The sequence below is a fragment of the Lissotriton helveticus genome, chromosome 3_1, assembly GCF_964261635.1.
Source record: "Lissotriton helveticus chromosome 3_1, aLisHel1.1, whole genome shotgun sequence".
NCBI lineage: Eukaryota > Metazoa > Chordata > Amphibia > Caudata > Salamandridae > Lissotriton > Lissotriton helveticus.
Genome location: NC_136061.1, coordinates 1,407,617,479 through 1,407,636,302, shown reverse-complemented (window position 1 = coordinate 1,407,636,302; position 18,824 = coordinate 1,407,617,479). Strand labels below are relative to the sequence as shown.

Sequence of the window (18,824 nt, the reverse complement as noted above, 5' to 3'; positions counted from 1 at the left end):
CGCCAGATGTATGGATATAGGTCAGCACTGACTTCAAGAGAAATACTACTGAAATAGTGTTACAGAATTTCAATATTTAAGCAGTTAAGATCATATGCTTTAACTCAAGCAGCAATCAATTGAATAGTTAACTGGTGATAACACTGGACTTATTATCTACTGGACAAGAGTTCCTTTAACAATCTGGGGCAAAGCCGCACTTTAGTACTTGTGTTGATTATCTCAATGAATGTTCATTGAATAATTACAGAGTTTAACTCTAGAGACTTCATATGGTTGTCTAAGCCTCGTCAAGCTGAGGTCCACTTATTTGTGGCGTTATTCAAATTATCCAGTGAAAAATAACTTCCTGGGCAATGATTATATATTGAACATTTCTAAATGTATGTGTCTAGTTAAAAGAACTGATTGTAGCAACAAAGTAATTAAAAAAATACAAAAGTTTTTTTCTTGCATATCAAGTTTCACAAAGTTCAAAAACTAACATATTCTATATAGGTACATTATTCCTTTATCGATTGTTACAGTATTCTCATATAAAAACACTTTATTAAAAAAGAGCAATCCTGTGGCAAAATACTTAATCTTCGATGCGCATTTCGGCGTAAAGTACGCCTTCGTCAGGAAAAGCCACACATCCTGAAATTAATAAAAAAGACATACTAAACAATAGTTTACATTGTGGTTACTCTACTTTAAGAGTTTAAACCATACTCTGTGTTACATCATTTAACTGACACATAAGAAAATGGACACATTGACTAACTCCGTATACCTTTATTCTTATGGCTGCTTGAGAGGTTACATGTTACGAGAATGAATATTGTAGGAGAGAATGGTCTGCTTCCTATGGTTACCCCCACTTTTTGCTGTGCTTCACTGGTTTTTCAACTTTAGTATGGATGTGGCCCTGCTAATCAGGCTCAAAGCCTAGCTGTTCTCTCTCTAAATTGATACCATGTAGTTTAGGTACATACCAGATTGGTTACTGAGGAACCCTTGTGAGCCCCTGTATATGGTACCACCCAGGGAATAGGGACCACAGAGGCTTACCATGGGCTGCAGCATGTATTGTGCCACCCCTGGTTAGCCTTCCAAACGGACACCACAGGTCTGCACCTTCAGCCTGGGTAAGGTGGTGCAAGCACCACTTACTCAGACACATAGCAACCTATACGTCACTCCTATGGCAGGCCTTGACAGTCCTGAAGGCAGAGTGCTTGGTTTTGTGTGAGAGGGTGCCCTAGCATGAACTGAGCCCCTCTGCAGCTTTCTGAACCATCTCCTTATAGCAGTTCTATGATATAGCCACACCATATACTCTTAAGTGCATTATAATCCTTGCGGTTAATGCTAACTTTGGTTTGGCTTTCTCAAAACATGTCGTGTAGGTGTCAAACACTTTGGAATACTACCCCCTGCCAGTTCTGGGGGGGGAGGGTGAGAGGGGGGGGGTGTAGTATGCCACCCTTCTAGAGGGAGAAGACCTGTAGTTACTGGTAAACCCGGTTAAAGTTAATCAGAGCCCCAGCACCACAAAATGGACGCTGCTTCCACAGACACGAGTCTGCCCTCCTGCTGCTGGACATAACTCCGGCAGGGGAGGCCTGGACATTAGGTTTCCTGTCCAGGGAGGTGCCATCACCTCCCCAGACAGGCTTTAGTGTATTGGGGCAGGGTAGGTGGGTGGGCAGTGAATGCTTTTCAGACAGTGCCTGGGGCACACAAGGTGCTCCATGCATTTCCCAGTTCAAACCGGTTGCTGGGGCGCTCAGCCGCAGCTCTGGCGCGAAACTGGACAAAGGGGAAGGGGTGTAACCACCCCCTATCCAGGTCCACGCATAGGAGGGACCTTAGAGTTAGTCTAACCCGTAAACTTACTATAAGTATAGAACCCCAGTCCCTAGGATTTTAGGTTACCCTGGACGAAACCCTGCAATATATATCTTGGACCTTCGACATTTCAGATCGACTGGAAGACGGAAGAAATCTCCCTTGTGGTCAAGGAGTGACCACCCTGTTCAAACAGGCACCAACTGCATCTCTGCCGGTCTGCATTTTCGAGGCTCACGCCGGATCCCGAAGAATCTGCGACACAGGACACAGACTTCCAGACATCTCTGACGCTGACCTGCGCTCCCAGCAAAGCTGAGACCTGTAGCGGACACGAGAGACCGAAACTCCTGGACATCCTGCATTTGTGCGACTGCACCTACTTCCCGAGGTATCCCGAAGTTGTGCATTGGGGTATTTAAAGCCCATGCCCGAGCTCCTTTTGCACCAAAGTACAGAGGCCAGCACTCCACGAGTGACTCGTGAGTCCCCTTTCTTTACCGCAGCTTGAGGCGCCTTCGCGGTTCCTAGTCCGTTGGCTAGTGAGCCCCCACGAAGGCCAATCACTTGTTTCTTGAGCTTTATTGGTTGCTCCAGAAGTACTCTCACTCCTCTCCAAAGGAGGAGTCCCTCAGACCTTGCTGGTCTGCACTGAAGCCAATCTTGTCATCTTGCGTGGGTTGCTGTTGCCATGGCATGTTGGGTCCAATCCGGATTCCGACACCGCAGTCAGATAGATCCTTTGTGGGACAGCTCGAATCCAGCTCCTGGTTATCGTCCTCGTGGCTGAAGAGTCAAGTTCACCTCTTTCACCTGAAATCACCCGACATCGGCTGGGATCTTCTCCTCGCCATACTGGTCATGGGTTAGAGACCCAGACTCTGTCCCCTCTGCTTTCAGGTTCTTCACATCTTTGATCCACCCTTGGATCCACCCGGACACTTTTCCTCTGATCGCCTGCAGCACTTCTTCGCAGCTCTCCATAGGAATCGACGACGAAACCAGACACCAAAAGACACCGATGCACCGACTTCCCTGGGTGAGGTAACACGAGTACTCTGGTGCTCCCGTGGGTCTTGACTCTTGATGTGTCCTAGTCTAAAAGGGTTCCATCGTAGTTCACCAAGAAGTGCCCTTAATCTTTGACATTGTAACTTGTTCGTTCTCCGTAGAAAGTCAATGGTGATCCGTGGCTGTGTTTAGACACTGCACGCGTACCCCGTGGGCCTCCTGCATCCTAACCTTGGGTGGTTATAGGTAGCCCCAGCGGTTCTACAGGCCCTAGGCCTGCTTTTGAACTCTCACGTGGTTTATACCACTATTTTAGTATATGGTTTGTGAGGCCCCAAGGGCATAACGTATACTGTGCAACTTATCGTATGCCAGTTAAGTTCCTTGTATTGTACTTTTACCTCTGACCTCATAAAGAGTCCAGATGGGTTGTGTTTAGAATAAATACATATATATTTGAAATATACCTTGTGTGGTGTGCTTTCATTTGATCATTCAAGAGATTATAATTGGTAAAACTACTAGCTTAACTCGCCTCTAAGTCTTAGCTTGAAGGCTGCTCTCCACAGCTACCACTAGGATAGCTTTCTATAAGGTTGACTTTACAACCTACCATCAATAAGGGTCGTTTGGACTGGTGCAAGGTGCCCGCTAGAATAGTGGACATCATATACCAGGCCAACTTCTCACATTGGTGGCAGCGGTGGGATTAGAGCTTGAATTGTTTTACCAAATAATCTTGAGAATATAATTTGAAAAATCACATTAAGGTACCAGTAGGTACATATAAATCAAGCTTATAATACATAAGTTCTACTGAACTTAGAAGTTGTAGGTGTTAAGGGCTTACCACACCCTGACTACAACTCCTAGAGAGGTTCTAGTAGGAAACCAAGTAGAATAGGTAGGTGCACACACCACACCTCACTAGTCATGGCTTTAAGGGTAGGAGCTAGTGCATCTCTGCCAGATATCAGCCAAGTGCAGACATCTAAATATTACACATTCTCCTTCTAGGAGTTAAGGGGCTTGTGTGCCATAAGAAAATTAAAGCAAGTACAAAGTCCCACCACCCAACACCTGATAGATATCTTAGTGGCAGATGACGTAGAAAAAGCATCAGACCAAGATAGACTAGGTAATGGGGATGGGGTGCAACCATCAACTGATCCCAGTGGAGTACCCAACCAGGACTCTGATGAAGATGAGGATGCAGATCCGGATGGTGTCAATTGACCCAACCTGGGAGAAACAGGGCTACCTGGAGATGAAGTGGGCCAAAATGGGCCTCCCTCCATCCCCCCACGTAGACCTAATGGTGCACCTAGAAGGTCAAGATAACCTTCAGTGGAATCTAACCATTCTGGGTCATCAATAGGGTTCTCTGTCTCATCTCATAGGTGAAGAACTTCTCCTGAGAAGAAGGAACCTGAAGCTAGAATGAGAGAAGTCCACATCAGGAGGCAAGAGATTGCCTTAGAAAAGGAGACCCTAGCTCTGGAAAGAGAGAAAAAGAAGATGGGGATATAATCCCCTGGCGGCAGCAATATCCCTAGTGGTAGGGATAGGTCTTATGACCATAGAAACCTAAACAAGATTGTCCCCCCCTATCAGACTTGGGATGACATCCGCAAATGGATCACTGCACTGGAAAGGGCCTGCAAAGTACAGAAGGCACCCCAGGAGCAGTGGGCAGCAATCTTTTGTCTCTCCTTTGCAGACAAAGGTAGAGATAAGCCCCTCACTGTCAGAGAAGAGGATGCTAATGATTACAAAGTCCTGAAGAGTGCTCAAATAGATGGGTTTGGCCTAACCACTGAACAGTATAGGTTGCAGTTCAGAGATACCTAGAAGAGACAGACTCAGGACTGCACTGACTTTGTAGATTGTGATACTAAGGCTCTAGAGGGCTGGTTACTGGGTAGTAAAGTGTGCAACTATACAGGATTGTATAATCTAATCATGAGAGAACAGATTCTTAATAATTGCCAGAACCAGTTGTTGCATCAGCACTTGGTTGACTCTGATCTGACCTCTCCCCAAGAATTGGGAAAGGAAGAAAAATGGGTCAGAACCAGGGTGAAGCAGAAGGTTCAGAACCAAGGTGGTAACCAGAAGAAGCAAGACCAAAAAGGTGGGGAGAAAGCTAAGGACCAGAAGTCTTCACAAGGTCCCCAAAAAGCTTCTGATGGTGGGGGTCCCCAATCCAAAAAGAAAGAAGGTCCTAGAAAACCATGGTGCAAAGTTTGTAAAAATAATACTCACTTGACTAGTGAGTGCACCAAAAAGGAGACAGCTTCAGCCGCCATTGCCCCTAAGGCAACTGTTCCCCCTAGTTCAGCTCCAAGTGGTGGTTCTCAACAGAAGGATGTAGAAGGGTTAACCCTGGGAACTGAGATGAATTCTGGCCTAGTCAGAATACCAACTCAAGCTGTTTTGATCTGTGATGGAGGCATGGATATGTACTCCTATGTGAGTCCTAGTAACCTGGGCAAGTACAGACAAGCTCCTTTAGTCAATGAGAAAAAGGCTCAGGGACACAGGTGCCAGTGTCACAATGGTGATACCTGACTTTGTGGACTCTGGACAGTACATACTTGGTGAAACCTACCAAGTGACCAATGCTAGCAATGTCACTACCACACATAGTATGGCAGTTGTTAATTTCTCCTGGGGAGGGGTAACTGGCCTTAAGAAGGTTGTTGTTAGTTCAGACCTCCCTGTAGAATGTTTGCTCCGAAGTGGAGTTTAGGGCACATGCAGAAATGTTAGGAATCTCAGCACATGTTCTTGCAGTGACTAGGTCACAGGTCAAAAAGTGCAACACTGAACAGGCACTGGATTCTGGAATACTGGACCAGTTGCCTACCAGGAAAAAGAGCAGTAGGGTTAAGGCTGTGCCTTCCCCCTGACTCAGAGTGAGGATCAGCCTTCTGAGGAAGCTGACTGTGAGCCTGAAGAAGGAACTGTCGTAGAAGAACTTGAACCTGATCAGGTTGAGTTTCTTGGGACAGGGGTCCCTTCCAGGGCAGATCTGAGGCAGGCACAGTTGGACTGCCTTTCTCTTGAGCACATCAGACAGCAAGCTGCTGCTGAGGCTGCAGGGAATGCTAGTGGCACTCATAAAGGTTAATGGGATGAAGGGATCCTGTATTCAGAGGGTAGAGACCCCAAGCCTGGTGCTTCCAGGAGGTTGGTCATACCTTTGGCATTCAGGGGCTTCCTTTTGACACTAGCCCATGATATTCCTCTTGCAGGACATCTTGGCCAGAACAAGACTTGGACAGGCTTGTCCCTCACTTTCACTGGCCCCACATGTCAGAGGACACAAAGGAGTTTTGTCGCTCCTGTGTAACCTGCCAAGCGAGTGGCAAAGCAGGTGGCACTACAAAGGCCCCCCCTTATACCACTACCTGTGGTGGGGGTTCTCTTTGAAAGAGTGGGGATTGATATTGTTGGACCAATGGCTCCTCAGACAGCCTATGAGCACAGGTTTATCCTGGTTGTAGTGGATCATGACACCAGGTATCCAGAAGCTATATCCCTTAGGACCACTACAGCACCTGTTGTGGCAAGAGCCCTCTTGGGAGTTTTATCAAGGGTGGGTTTCCCTAAGGAGGTTGTATCAGACAGAGGTGCAAACTTTATGTCTCGTTACTTAACCGCAATGTGGAAGGAGTGTGGAGTGAACTACAAGTTCACCACACCCTATCATCCACAGAGCAATGGTCTAGTTGAAAGATTTAACAAGACCTTAAAGGGTATGATTAAGGGTCTCCCAGAAAAGCTCAGGCAGAGATGGGATATCCCGCTACCCTGCCTTTTATTTGCATACAGGGCGGTTCCTCAGAAAAGGGTTGGCTACAGCGTATTTGAACTTCTGTTTGGGCACCCTGTCAGAGGCCCACTTTGTCTAGTGAAGGAGGGATGGGAGTTACCTCTCAAACCCCCTAAAGGTGACATTGTGGACTATGCTCCAGGAGGACTGAGTACATGAAAAAGGCATCCAAAAACCTTGAGGCTAGCCAGGAATTACAGAAGGCCTGGCATGACCAAAAGGCTGTGCTGACTGTTTATCAGCCAGGACAGAAAGTGTGGGTGTTGGAGCCTGTGTCCCCGGCAGCTCTCCAAGGCAAGTGGAGTGAACCCCACACTATTGTTGAACAGAAGGGAGAGCTTACCTATTTGGTAGATCTTGGAACTCCCAGGAGCCCCCATAGGGTGCTTCATGTCAAAAGACTGAAACCATATGTTGACAGGGCAGACATGGGCTTGCTCATGGCTACTGATGAAGGACAGGAGGAAGAGAGTGACCCTCTCCTAGACCTGCTCTCTCAAAAACTTTAAGATGGGTCAGTTGATGGTGTAGCCTTGGCAGGCTGCCTCACTGACCAGTAGCAAACTGACTGCAGACAAGTTCTGCAACAATACAGACATATGTTTTCACTGACTCCAAGTCAGACTACATGGTGCACTCATGAATGGAACCTGGGGACAGTCTGCCTGTTAAAAATAAGATATACAGGCAACCTGATCATGTCAGGGACTGTATCAGGACTGAAGTCCAGAAAATGTTGGAATTGGGAGTAATTGAATCTTCAGATAGCCCTTGGGCTAGTCCAGTAGTCCTAGTTACAAAACCTCACACCCATGGTGGTAAGACAGAGATGAGGTTTTGTGTAGACTACAGAAGTCTCAATGCTGTCACTAAGACAGATGTCCAACCAATACCCAGAGCAGATGAGCTCATAGATAAGTTGGCATCTGCCAAATGTCTGAGCACATTTGATCTACAGCTGGCTACTGGCAGATCAGACTAGCTGATGATGCAAAGCCAAAGACCGCATTTTCAACCCCTAGTGGGCATTATCAGTTTGTGGTGATGCCCTTCGGTCTGAAAAATGCACCTCCCACACTTCAAAGGTTGGTGAATAAAGTCCTCACAGGGCTGGATGACTACTGTGCAGCTTATCTTGATGATATTGCTGTCTTTATCTCCACCTGGGAAGATCACCTAATCCACCTGAAAAATGTTTTGGAGGCCCTGCAGAAAGCAGGCCTAACTATCAAGGCTACTAAGAGCCAGATGGGACAGAGTCAGGTTGTGTATCTGGGTCACCTTGTAGGTGGAGGCCAGGTTCAACCATTGCAGAGCAAAATCCAGACCATAATAGACTGGGTTGCTCCAACCACCCAGACTAGGTCAGAGCTTTCTTGGGCCTGAATGGGTACTATAGGAGATTTGCAAAGGGTATGGTACCATAATGACACCCCTGAATGACTTAACTTCTAAAAGAATGCCTAAGAAAGTTCAGTGGACAGTCAGCGGTCCAAAGGCATTTGATGACCTGAAGCAGGCAATGTGCACTGCACCAATTCTGCAAAGTCCTAACTACTCCAAAGAATTAATTCTTCAAACAGATGCTTCTGAGTTGGGGGAAGGGACTGTGCTATCACAATTGAATGATGAAGGTCAGGACCAGCCAGTAGCTTTTATTAACAGAAGGCTGACCCCTAGAGAGAAACGTTGGTCAGCTATTGAGAGGGAGGCCTTTGCTGTGGTTTGAGCTCTGAAGAAGCTGAGGCCATAATTGTTTGGTACTCACTTCACAGTTCAGACAGACCATAAGCCCCTCTTATGGCTAAAACAGATGAAGGGTGAAAATCCCAAACTGCTCAGGCGGTCCATTTCCCTACAGTGGATGTACTATACAGTGGAACATAGACCTGGGAGTAACAATGCCAATGCAGATGGACTCACCAGATATTTCCACTAAGAACATGAAGACTCAACTGGTCAAGGTTAGTTTAATGTCCCTTCATTTGGGGGGGGGGAGGGGTTGTGTAGAAGAGAAGGGTCTGCTTCCTATGCTTACCCCTACTTCTTGCTGTGCTTCACTGTTTTTTTGACTTTAGTATGGCTGTGGCCCTGCTAATCAGGCCCACAGCCTAGCTGTTCTCTCTCTAAATTGATACCATGTACTTTAGGTACATACCAGATTGGTTACCGAGGCACCCTTGTGAGCCCCTATATATGGTACCTTAGGTACCCAAGGCATAGGGACCCCAGAGGCCTACCAGGGGCTGCAGCATGTATGTGCCACCCCTGGTTAGCCTTCCAAACTGACATCACGGGTCTGCACCTGCAGCCTGGGTAAGATGGTGTAAGCACCCCTTACTTAGATATAGTATACCTATATCTACCTTATATATAGACACATAGTAACCTATATGTCACTCCTATGGCAGGCCTTGACAATCCTGAAGGTAGAGTGCTTGGTTTTGTGTGAGAGGATGCCCTAGCATGAGCTGAGCCCCTCTGCAGCTTTCGGAACCATCTCCTTATAGCTGTTCTATGATATAGCCATACCATATACTCTTCAAGTGCTATATAATCCTCGCGGTTAATGCCAACTTTGGTTTGGTTTATCAAAACATGTTGTGTAAGGTGTCAAAAACTTCGGAATACAACCCCTGCCAGTTCTGGCGGCAGGGGTAGCATTCCACCCTTCTAGAGGGAGAAGACATGTAGTCACTGGTAAACCCGGTTAAAGTTAAACAGAGCCCCAACATCACAAAATGGATGCTGCTGCCACAGACAAAAGTCTGCCCTACTGCTGCTGGACGAAACTCCGGCAGGGGAGGCCTGGACAATAGGTTTCCTGTCCAGCGAGGTGCCAGCACCTCCCCAGACAGGCTTTAGTGTATTGGGGCAGGGTGGGTTGCATACAGTGAATGCTTTTCAGACACTGCCTCGGGCACACAAGGTGTTCCATGCATTTCCCAGTTCAAACCGGTTGCTGGGGCGCTCAGCCGCAGCTCTGGCGTGAAACTGGGGAAGGGGTGTAACCACCCCTCCCCAGGTCCACCCATAGGAGGGACCTTAGAGTTAGTCCAACCCTTAAACTTACTATAAGTATAGAACCCCAGTCCCTAGGATTTTAGATTACCCTGGACAAAACTCTGCAACATATATCTTGGACTTTCGACATTCCATATCGACTGGACGACGGAAGAAATCTCCCTTGTGGTCAAGGAGTGACCACCCTGTTCAAACAGGCACCAAATGCATCTTTGCCCGTCTGCATTTTCGAGGCTCCCGCCGGATCTCGAAGAATCTGCGACACAGGACACGGACTTCCCGACATCTCTGACGCTGTCCTGCACTCCCAGCAAAGCTGAGACCTGTAGCGGACACGAGAGACGTGGGACCAGAACTCCTGGACATCCTGCATTTTTGCGACTGCACCTACTTCTCAAGGTATTCCCGAAGTTGTGCATTGGGGGCTTTGAAGCCCCTGCCCCGAGGTCCTTATGCACCCAAGTACAGAGGCCAGGACTCCACGAGTGACCCGTGAGTCCCCTTTCTTCACCGCAGCTCGAGGCGCCTTTGCGGTTCCAAGTCCGTTGGCTAGTGAGCCCCCACGCAGGGCAATCCATTGTGTCTTGAGCTTTCCTGGTTGTTCCAGACATGCTCCCACTCCTCTCCAAAGGAGGAGTCCCTCAGGCCTTGCTGGTCTGCACCAAAGCCAATCTTGTCATCTTGCGTGGGTTGCTGTTGCCAGGCTTGTTGGGTCCGCAGTCAGCTAGATCCTTCATGGGACAGCTCGGATCCAGCTCCTGGTCATCGTCGACACCTCCTGGTCCTCGTGGCTGAAGATTCAAGCTTCACCTCTTTCACCTGAAATCACCCGACATCGGCTGGCATCTTCTCCTTGCCATCCTGGTCACTAGCTAGTGACCCAGACTCTGTCCCCTCTGCTTTCATGTTCTTCACATCTCCGATCCACCCGGACACTTTTCCTCTGGTCGCATGCAGCATTTCTTTGGAGCTCTCCATGGGAATCGACGACGAAACCCGACACCAAAAGACACCTATGCACCCGGCTTCCCTGGGTGAGGTAACACGAGTACTCCGGTGCTCCCGTGGGTCTTGACTCTCAAAGTGTCCTAGTCTAAAAGGGTTCAATCGAAGTTCAGCTAGAAGTGCCCTTAATCTTTAAAATTGTAACTTGTTCGTCATCCGTAGAAAGTCAATGGTGATCCGCGGCTGTGTTTAGACACTGCACGCGTCCCCCGTGGGCCTCCTGCATCCTAACCTTGGGTGGTTATAGGTAGCCCCAGCGGTTCTACAGGCCTTAGGCCTGCTTTCTAACTCTCACATGGTTCTTATACCACTATTTTAGTATATGGTTTGTGAGACCCCTAGGGCATAACGTATATTGTGCAACTTATTGTATGCTAATTAAGTTCCTTGTATTGTACTTTTACCTCTGACCTCATAAAGAGTCCAGAGGGGTTGTGTTTAGAATACATACATATATATTTGATATATACCTTGTGTGGTGTGCTTCCATTTGATCATTCAAGAGATTATAATTGGTAAAACAACTAGCTTAACTCGCCTCTAAGTCTTAGCCTGAAGGCTGCTCTCCACAGCTACCACTAGGATAGCTTTCTATAAGGTTGACTTTACAACCTACCATCAATAAGGGTCGTTTGGACTGGTGCAAGGTGCCCACTAGAATAGTGGACATCATCTACCAGGCCAACTTCTCACAAATATTATGTTGGATGTCTCATGAATACCGATAAAGTCATCTAGTATTTTAAGTAACGTACCCAATATTGGCCATAAGCGATATAGTAAGCTTTCTAGATAATATCTTCTACCACACTGGGCGCGATAGAAGTCAAACTGGGATGTCTGGCTTTCACAATCCCTTCACTTTCAATATTTCTCTCTTCACACACTATAAATCCTTCCCCCGTTTTTTGTTCTACCCTTTCTTAATCTTTAACTCACAATTTATGTTTAAAATCTATTTCCAACAGGAATATAAAATGAAGGTATACGGAGTTAACCAATGTGTCCATTTTCCTATGTGTCAGTTAAATGATGTAACACAAAGTATGGTTTAAACTCTTAAAGTAGAGTAACCACAATGTAAACTATTATTTAGTATGTCTTTTTTATTAATTTCAGGATTTGTGGCTTTTCCTAACGAAGGCGTACTTTACGCCGAAACGGAGAAGATTAAGTATTTTGCCACAGGATTGCTCTGTTTTAATAAAATGTTTTTATTGAAGAATACTGTAACAATCGATAAAGGAATCATGTACCTATATAGAACATGTTAGTTTTTTTTAACTTTGTGAAACTTGATATGTAAAAAATAAACTTTTGTATTTTTTTATTACTTTGTTGCTTCAATCAGTTATTTTTAACTAGACACATACATTTAGAAATGTTCTATGTATAATCATTGCCTAGGAAGGTATTTTTCACTGTGTATTACCCTGTCCTAGGAAATGTATTTCTACTATATCAGGGGGTCCTTGTTACCTACAAGAAGTTATTCAAATTATCACCAGCATTCTGGGCTACAACCCTCTATTGGATGTATTTTATAGTGATGTTGAAAGGAAGTCACATGTAAATACCCCTCACAGAAAGCAATGGAATAAATCATTCACTTTTCCCAACTGTACAATGTACCTAAATGGGCATAATGCTTATAGAAAAATGCTGAACTTGCAATCAATATTTATACGTACAAAACAACTTGTGTCTTACCTTAAGGTTTGGGGTTTGTGTCTGGTCCACAATAAATCTCATAAGAATTGTAAACTGCTGATCAAATGGAAAGGAATCCCTGGCGAGAGAAAAAAGAAACTATCAAGGATCTCTGTAGGTAAGATGCCATTGATACAATTAGCAAGCAATACAGCTGACATCATCATAAATACTTTAAAAGTAATTATTGCTGATTAAATCTACTTTGCACAAGTTTTATTAGGCTATCAGTAGAGTCGTGGACAAACCCTGCAACAGAATTCCTAGTTAACCCAAATTAATCGATTCTTCCTAGAATGCAGAGGTGCACACTCAAAGCCTTGGCGGCCTACTGGGATGCCCTAGTGCAAGATTTCAAGGATTATGGGAAATATGATGAACTGGTGCCCTGAGCTCTTGCCACTTCCTTTTAGTGTTTTTCCCCGAGAACCTCAGATGGCCACTGGCCTTTAAGCTGGAATTGTGGATTTGCCCTAACTGGCCACTTTAAGTACCCATTAGTTATGCCTGTCGCCCTTTAGGATTAGTAGTCGAAGCATCCCAACTCTGTTTGGAATTCCCCAAGGGGGAAGGCGGAACGTAGCAATTCAGCTGCACAACAGCACCCTTTCGTTCCTCACACTTCAAGATGTGGACATTGAGGGGGAGAGAGAACAGGAGGGGTATGTTTTTTGTTGTTGTTTTAAATTATGTTTCTTAAAAGTTTGTCAACAGCTATTTCAATGCATGGACAGTTTGCATTGCATGTGGGGCCTAGATCTGTCCGACAGACAGACCACAGCTACTGGAGGGCCACCAGCAACATCAATCATTTCGAACTTGTCGCAATATGCTACAATAATGCTCCGACCCTGATAATGTTGAACACTGGTGTGATCAGTAAATTATTGCCTTATACCAATTTTATGTAGTTGCACTGCACTCCTTAAATCTATGCCAATACACCCAATAAAACGTTTTACAAAACATCTTCCTTGGCAGTCTTGCTACGGTGGTGGAGGTATCCGCAGCAACCAAAAATACAATACAAGCAGAACAATAGTGCAGAATGTACCGCCTGGGAGACAGCAGCAGTGAAACAGGAGCAGAGGATCTCTGCTGTCTTCTCGCCTGATCTAGAGTGGATTGAAGCAGTACATTTCTGCTACAGGATGGCAGCAGTTGGTTAAGGAGTAAACAGACAAGGAAAAGCACTGTTAATGGTCAAAATGCATCTCTCACCCCTCCTACAACATAAGCAGGCAAGAGCCAGTGCTTGTGGTCATTCTGCTGCACCCCACAGTATGAAGGACAATAGCCCTGCCTCTTAGTCTTTTTTCATGATAGCAACTCTGCATCATGCTGAACATGCCCGGTGAGGAGTGTTAACTTAATCAAGTAATTTTACTAGATAGTAAACTACTTCGTATGGAGTGAAAGCTACATTTGTTAGGACCATGTGAAGTAAGTCCCAGCACATATCTTGCTGCCCACACCCATCTTATCTCGCTTGTGATACAATATGAGAACTGCTTTCGCAGATGAAACAAGTATGTTAGTAGAGATGGGTAAGAAAATTAGGAGGTGATGGTATTGTAAGAATAACGGTTACTAGCTTCTTGGACATTTCCTCGTATTATACTAGCAACAAATACAGGAGTATCATCCAGTTGATGGCTTCAGGTCCAGATAAGGGTGTTGGCCACAGTACATTGGGTTAGAGCGTGAAGTCTGCTTTAGTTCTCCTGTCTGCATAACCTGAAAGTGCTGAGAAGCATGCTAAACTGCCATCATTATGCAGAATCAGTGTCAGACTTCTGCTATCCAGTTTCAGAAGAAGCTAACAGCCAGGTTCCTTTTTTGCCAAGGAGTAAAAAACCTTGATGCACAAAACGACCAACCGAGAGATGGTCCGCTGGTGCACTGCCCGTTCCTTCTTAGTGCCCACGTGACCAACAAAGAGCTAGTCGTCCACCCGGAACTGGCGTGTGCGGTCTAGATAGAAGGAGAGCGCACTTTTGGGTCCAGATCGTGGAGCCTCTCTTCCTCTTTCGAGGGAGGCGGAAAGAAGGTGGGCAAGGCGATGGACTGCCCGATATGAAAGGCTGTAACCACCTTGGGCAGAAAAGAAGGACGTGTCCTCAGAACAACCTTGTCCGGATGGACAGAGTGGAAAGGAGGTTTAGAAGATAGAGCCTGGAGCTCACTCACTCTCCTCGCCTAGGTGATGGCAACCAGGAATGTAGTTTTAAGAGTCAGAAGACGAAGAGGACAGTTATGAAGTGGCTCAAAGGGAGCGCACATCAGAATAGTCAGTACAAGGTTTAAGTCCCACTGAGGCATCAAGAAGGGAACAGGAGGAAACATGTGTGTGATGCCTTTCAAGAATCTATTTACAACTGGGGACTTGAAAAGAGAAGGTTGATCAGGAAGCCTTAAGAAGGCTGAAACGGCCGAGAGGTAGCCTTTGATAGTGCCCAGAGCAGAGCCCTGCTGGGCAAGAGAAAGAAGAAAGAGGAGAACTTTTGAAAGGGGGGCAGAAAGTGGATCCACAGCCTTTGCTGTGCACCATGCCACAAATTTGTTCCACATGCAGGCGTATACCGATTTTTTGGAGGGCCGCCTGGCCGCCAGAATCACATCACAGACTTCAGGAGGCAAGTCAAATGGCCTCAACTGCCGCCGCTCAATCTCCAGGCATGTAGGTGGAGACTGGACAGGTTCGGGTGGAGGACCGTCCCATGCTGCTGCGACAGAAGGTCCTCCTAAAGAGGCAGACGAATCGGGGGATCGACTGACATGCTGAGTAGCTTGGGATACCAGTATCTTCGAGCCCAGTCCGGAGCCAGAAGGTTGACTTGGACCCGGTCTCGCCTGATCTTCTTCAGCACTCTGGGCAGAAGTGGTATAGGCGGAAAGGCGTACAATAGACCGCAGCTCCACTCGCGATGAAAAGCGTCTCCGAGCGAGTGCCACCTTGGAAATTCCAACACGCAGAACTGATGACATTGTGCGTTCTCTTCGGTGGCAAATAGATCTAACCTAGGTTCTCCCCACTGCTGAAAGAGACCTTGCGCCATGTCCGAGTTCAGACGCCATTCGTGATCCATCATGCACCGGCAGCTGAGTTAGTCCGCCCTGGCGTTCAGGGAACCTGCCAGTTGTTGAACCCCCAGGGTGACGCCCTGGTGTTCCAGCCATGTCCAGAGACGCAGAGCCTCCTGTCCACGGCCCCATCCCGCCCTGTTTGTTGCAGTACCACATGGCGGTGGTGTTGTGCGTGAACATCTGCACTACACTACCCCAGACAGAGGGAAGGAATGCCTTCAGTGCAAGTCGGATCGCCCGCCGCTCAAGAAGGTTGATATGAAGCCGAGACTCCACCGGAGACCAGAGGCCTCTGATCTCTGCCTCTCCCATGTGGCCCCCCATCCCAGGAGGGACGCATCCGTCACTACTACGTGCTCCGGTTGGGGAAGGGAGAGGGATCTGCCGCTGACTCAATCGCGGTTCGTGAGCCCACACTGCAACTGACTCGCTGTACCTCCCTCCCTCCGCCCCCCCGCCTGCCCCCACCCCCCACCCACCCCCCCAGATCAGGATGTGGTCGGACAGGTTGCCTTGATGCTGTGCCCACTAAAACTTCAGGACCCACTGCAGAGCCTGGATCCGCTACCTGACGTGCTGCACTAGAAACGATGCAGGAGGCTATCGTCCCAGGAGCCGCAGCGTCAACCTGGCCGAAACTCGGAATAAAGGCTAAAAGATCGGAATCAGAGCCTGAATATCCCAAACCCGCTGTTCGGGGGTATAAACCCGAAACTGCGCCGAGTCCAGAACCGCTCCGATGAAAAGGAGCTTCTGAGAGGGGCACAGGTGTGACTTTGGCACGTTGATGGAGAACCCCAGCGAGTGCAGGAGGTCGGCCGTAGTCTGGAGGTGGGAGACGACTGTTTGGGGCGAGCCCGCCTTCAACAACCAGTCGTCGAGGTAGGGGAAGACTGAACCCCCTAACCTGCGCAGATGAGCTGCGACCACCGCCATCACCTTTGTGAACACCCGTGGGGTGCTGGTAAGGCCGAAGGGGAGCACGGTAAACTGAAAGTGCTCGCGGCCTACCGTGAACTGCAGGTAGCGCCGGTGGGCCGGCAGGACGGGGATGTGGAAACATGCATCCTGCAAGTCGGACGCAACCATCCAGTCTCCAGGGTGCAGGGCAGCTAGGACCTGAGCTAAAGTCAGCATCTTGAACTTCTCCTTCCGGAGGAAGCCGTTGACGCTCCGGAGGTCCAAGATAGGACGTAGGCCTCCTTTGCCCTTCTTGGGTACCAGAAAGTAGTGGGAATAGCAACCACGTCCTACTTCTGGCCTAGGAACGCGTTTGATGGCCCCTTGGCCAAGAGGGCCATAACTTCCTCCTGCAGAAGTTGCAATTGATCCCTGACATGTAGTGGTACTGCGGTGGCATGGCTTGAGGGGTCGCCTCGAAGGGGAGGGAGTAGCCCCTTCGGACGATTTGCAGCACCCACCTGTCCAATGTGATGGGGCGCCAGTGGAGGAGGTGATGGCAGACCCTGCCCCCTACTGACGTCGAATGGGCTTGAAAGCTCGGACTAGGAAGCTTTTGAGGCAGATGCTGTGGGAGCGGATGTGGACTGGCCTTGCTGTTGTCCCCCAGCACCGCCACAGCAGTTACCACGTCCGGGGCCGCGTTGAGGCTGGTTCTGCGGCCTGTGGCTGGCAGGACGTGTGGGGGGTGCCCCTTCCTTGGCCATGAAAGGGGCGAAAAGCAGAGGTTTGCTGGCGCTGGCCAGACAGGCCCAAGGACTTGGCCGTAGCCCTGGAGTCCTTGAAACGCTCAAGTGCACTGTCTGCTTTGTCGCCAAAGAGGCGACCGCTATCGAAGGGCATGTACATGAGCGTTGCCTGTACGTCGCCCGAGAAATTGGCGGAACTCAGCCAGGCGTGGCACGAACCGCCACCGTCGTGGAAATCGCCCTTCCCAGCGAGTCCGTGGTATCGAGTCCACACCTGATAAGAGTAACGGGACGCATCCCGTCCCTCTGCAAGGGCTTGGGCGAGCCGGGCCCAGGCGGCCTCCGGGCACTGGAGCAGCACGTCCGCAACCGTGTCCCACAAGGAATGGGTATAACGGCCCAAAAGGCAAGTGGTGTTGATAGACCGCAACCCCAAACTCAGTGAGGAGAACAGTTTCTTGTCGAACTGATCAAACCTATTGGATTCCTGAACTGGGGGAGCGTCGGGAATGTAGTCTGGAACGTAGATGCCTGGATCACCAGGCTCTCGGGGGTGGGGTGTATGGACAGAAAGCTAGGATCGCCCAGAGCCGGGCGGTGGCGTCTGGCCACGTTCCGATCCACAGGGGGCACGGTGGAGGGCTTGGACCAGGTGCCCATTAGAACGTCCATGAGGGCTTCATTCAACGGCAGCAGAGGCTCCGAGGAGCTTACTGGCGGCTGAAGCAGCTCAGTGAGGATGTTAGTCCTCACGGCCATAGCAGGGAGCTCAAGAGCCAAGGCCTTGGCCGCCCTATGCAACACCACACAATAGGTAGCACCCTCCTCCGTAGCCACGGAGGGAGGAGAGATGAATCCAGTGTCCAACCCACTGGCCTCCCCTAGCTCATCTGCCCAGTCCTGGCTCAACTGGCACTGCTGTGCCAGAGGGTCCTCAGACCCCTCCCAGTCTTCCCCTTCCCCTGGTATACAGTCTGGACTGACGGAGCCGGGTCGTAGGTGAAGGCCTAACCCATCGATCCTGGAGACGGCGCAGGACCCTGACCGGAGCAGAAACTGGGGCCGGCGTCGTCCGAGGACGGCGCCAGGAGCGACACCAGCGGGGTCGGCGCCAGCAGAGGAGTCGTAAGGTCAACTGCCGTCGACCGGGATCCGGGCACGGAACCCACGGGGTTCAACAGCGTCGGGACCGAAGTTGCCGACGGCGCCGGGACCGGAGCCACCGGCCCGCCGAGGCCCCCTGTCGGTTCTGCGGGGCCCGAAGGCTCGTCAGCAGGCTTCAACGGAGGGAAATGAGTCCTCATGGCAATGAGGAAGTCACATATCTCCTCCGGGGTCACTTTGAGGCCAGGGACCGCAGGGTATGGGTCTGGAGGCTGCACTTGCGTGGGCGGTGTCGCCTGAACCCTCGGCCGCGTCGTGCAAGCGGCGAGAGGAGTTTGAAGAGCGATGTCGCCTCTTCGACTTCTTCTTTGAGTGCCTCGACTTACCGGAGGGCTTGGAGCCCGATGGATGACGATGACTCGTCGAGCGACGACTGCGGCTCCGCGACCGGTTTCTCGACTTCCTCCTCGGCCGGGACCTTGAGCGGCGCGGAGTCGACTGCCGGATCTCGAGAAGCTTGCGGGACCGCTCCCGCCTAGCTTTCAAAGTCAAGGCCCGGCACT

At 49.0% G+C, this 18,824-nt stretch overlaps 1 protein-coding gene across 5 annotated transcripts in view; it reads right to left on the bottom strand.

Annotated features, from left to right (window-relative positions):
- Positions 1 to 18,824, bottom strand: part of CLASP1 (cytoplasmic linker associated protein 1) — a 1,618,163-nt gene that overhangs the window by 577,684 nt on the left and 1,021,655 nt on the right. For all 5 annotated transcript variants that reach the window (XM_078682066.1, XM_078682063.1, XM_078682065.1 and 2 more), the window contains one exon: positions 12,422 to 12,500. In XM_078682066.1, the coding sequence (XP_078538192.1) occupies positions 12,422 to 12,500 (79 nt within the window). The remainder of the gene's footprint in view (positions 1 to 12,421; positions 12,501 to 18,824) is intronic.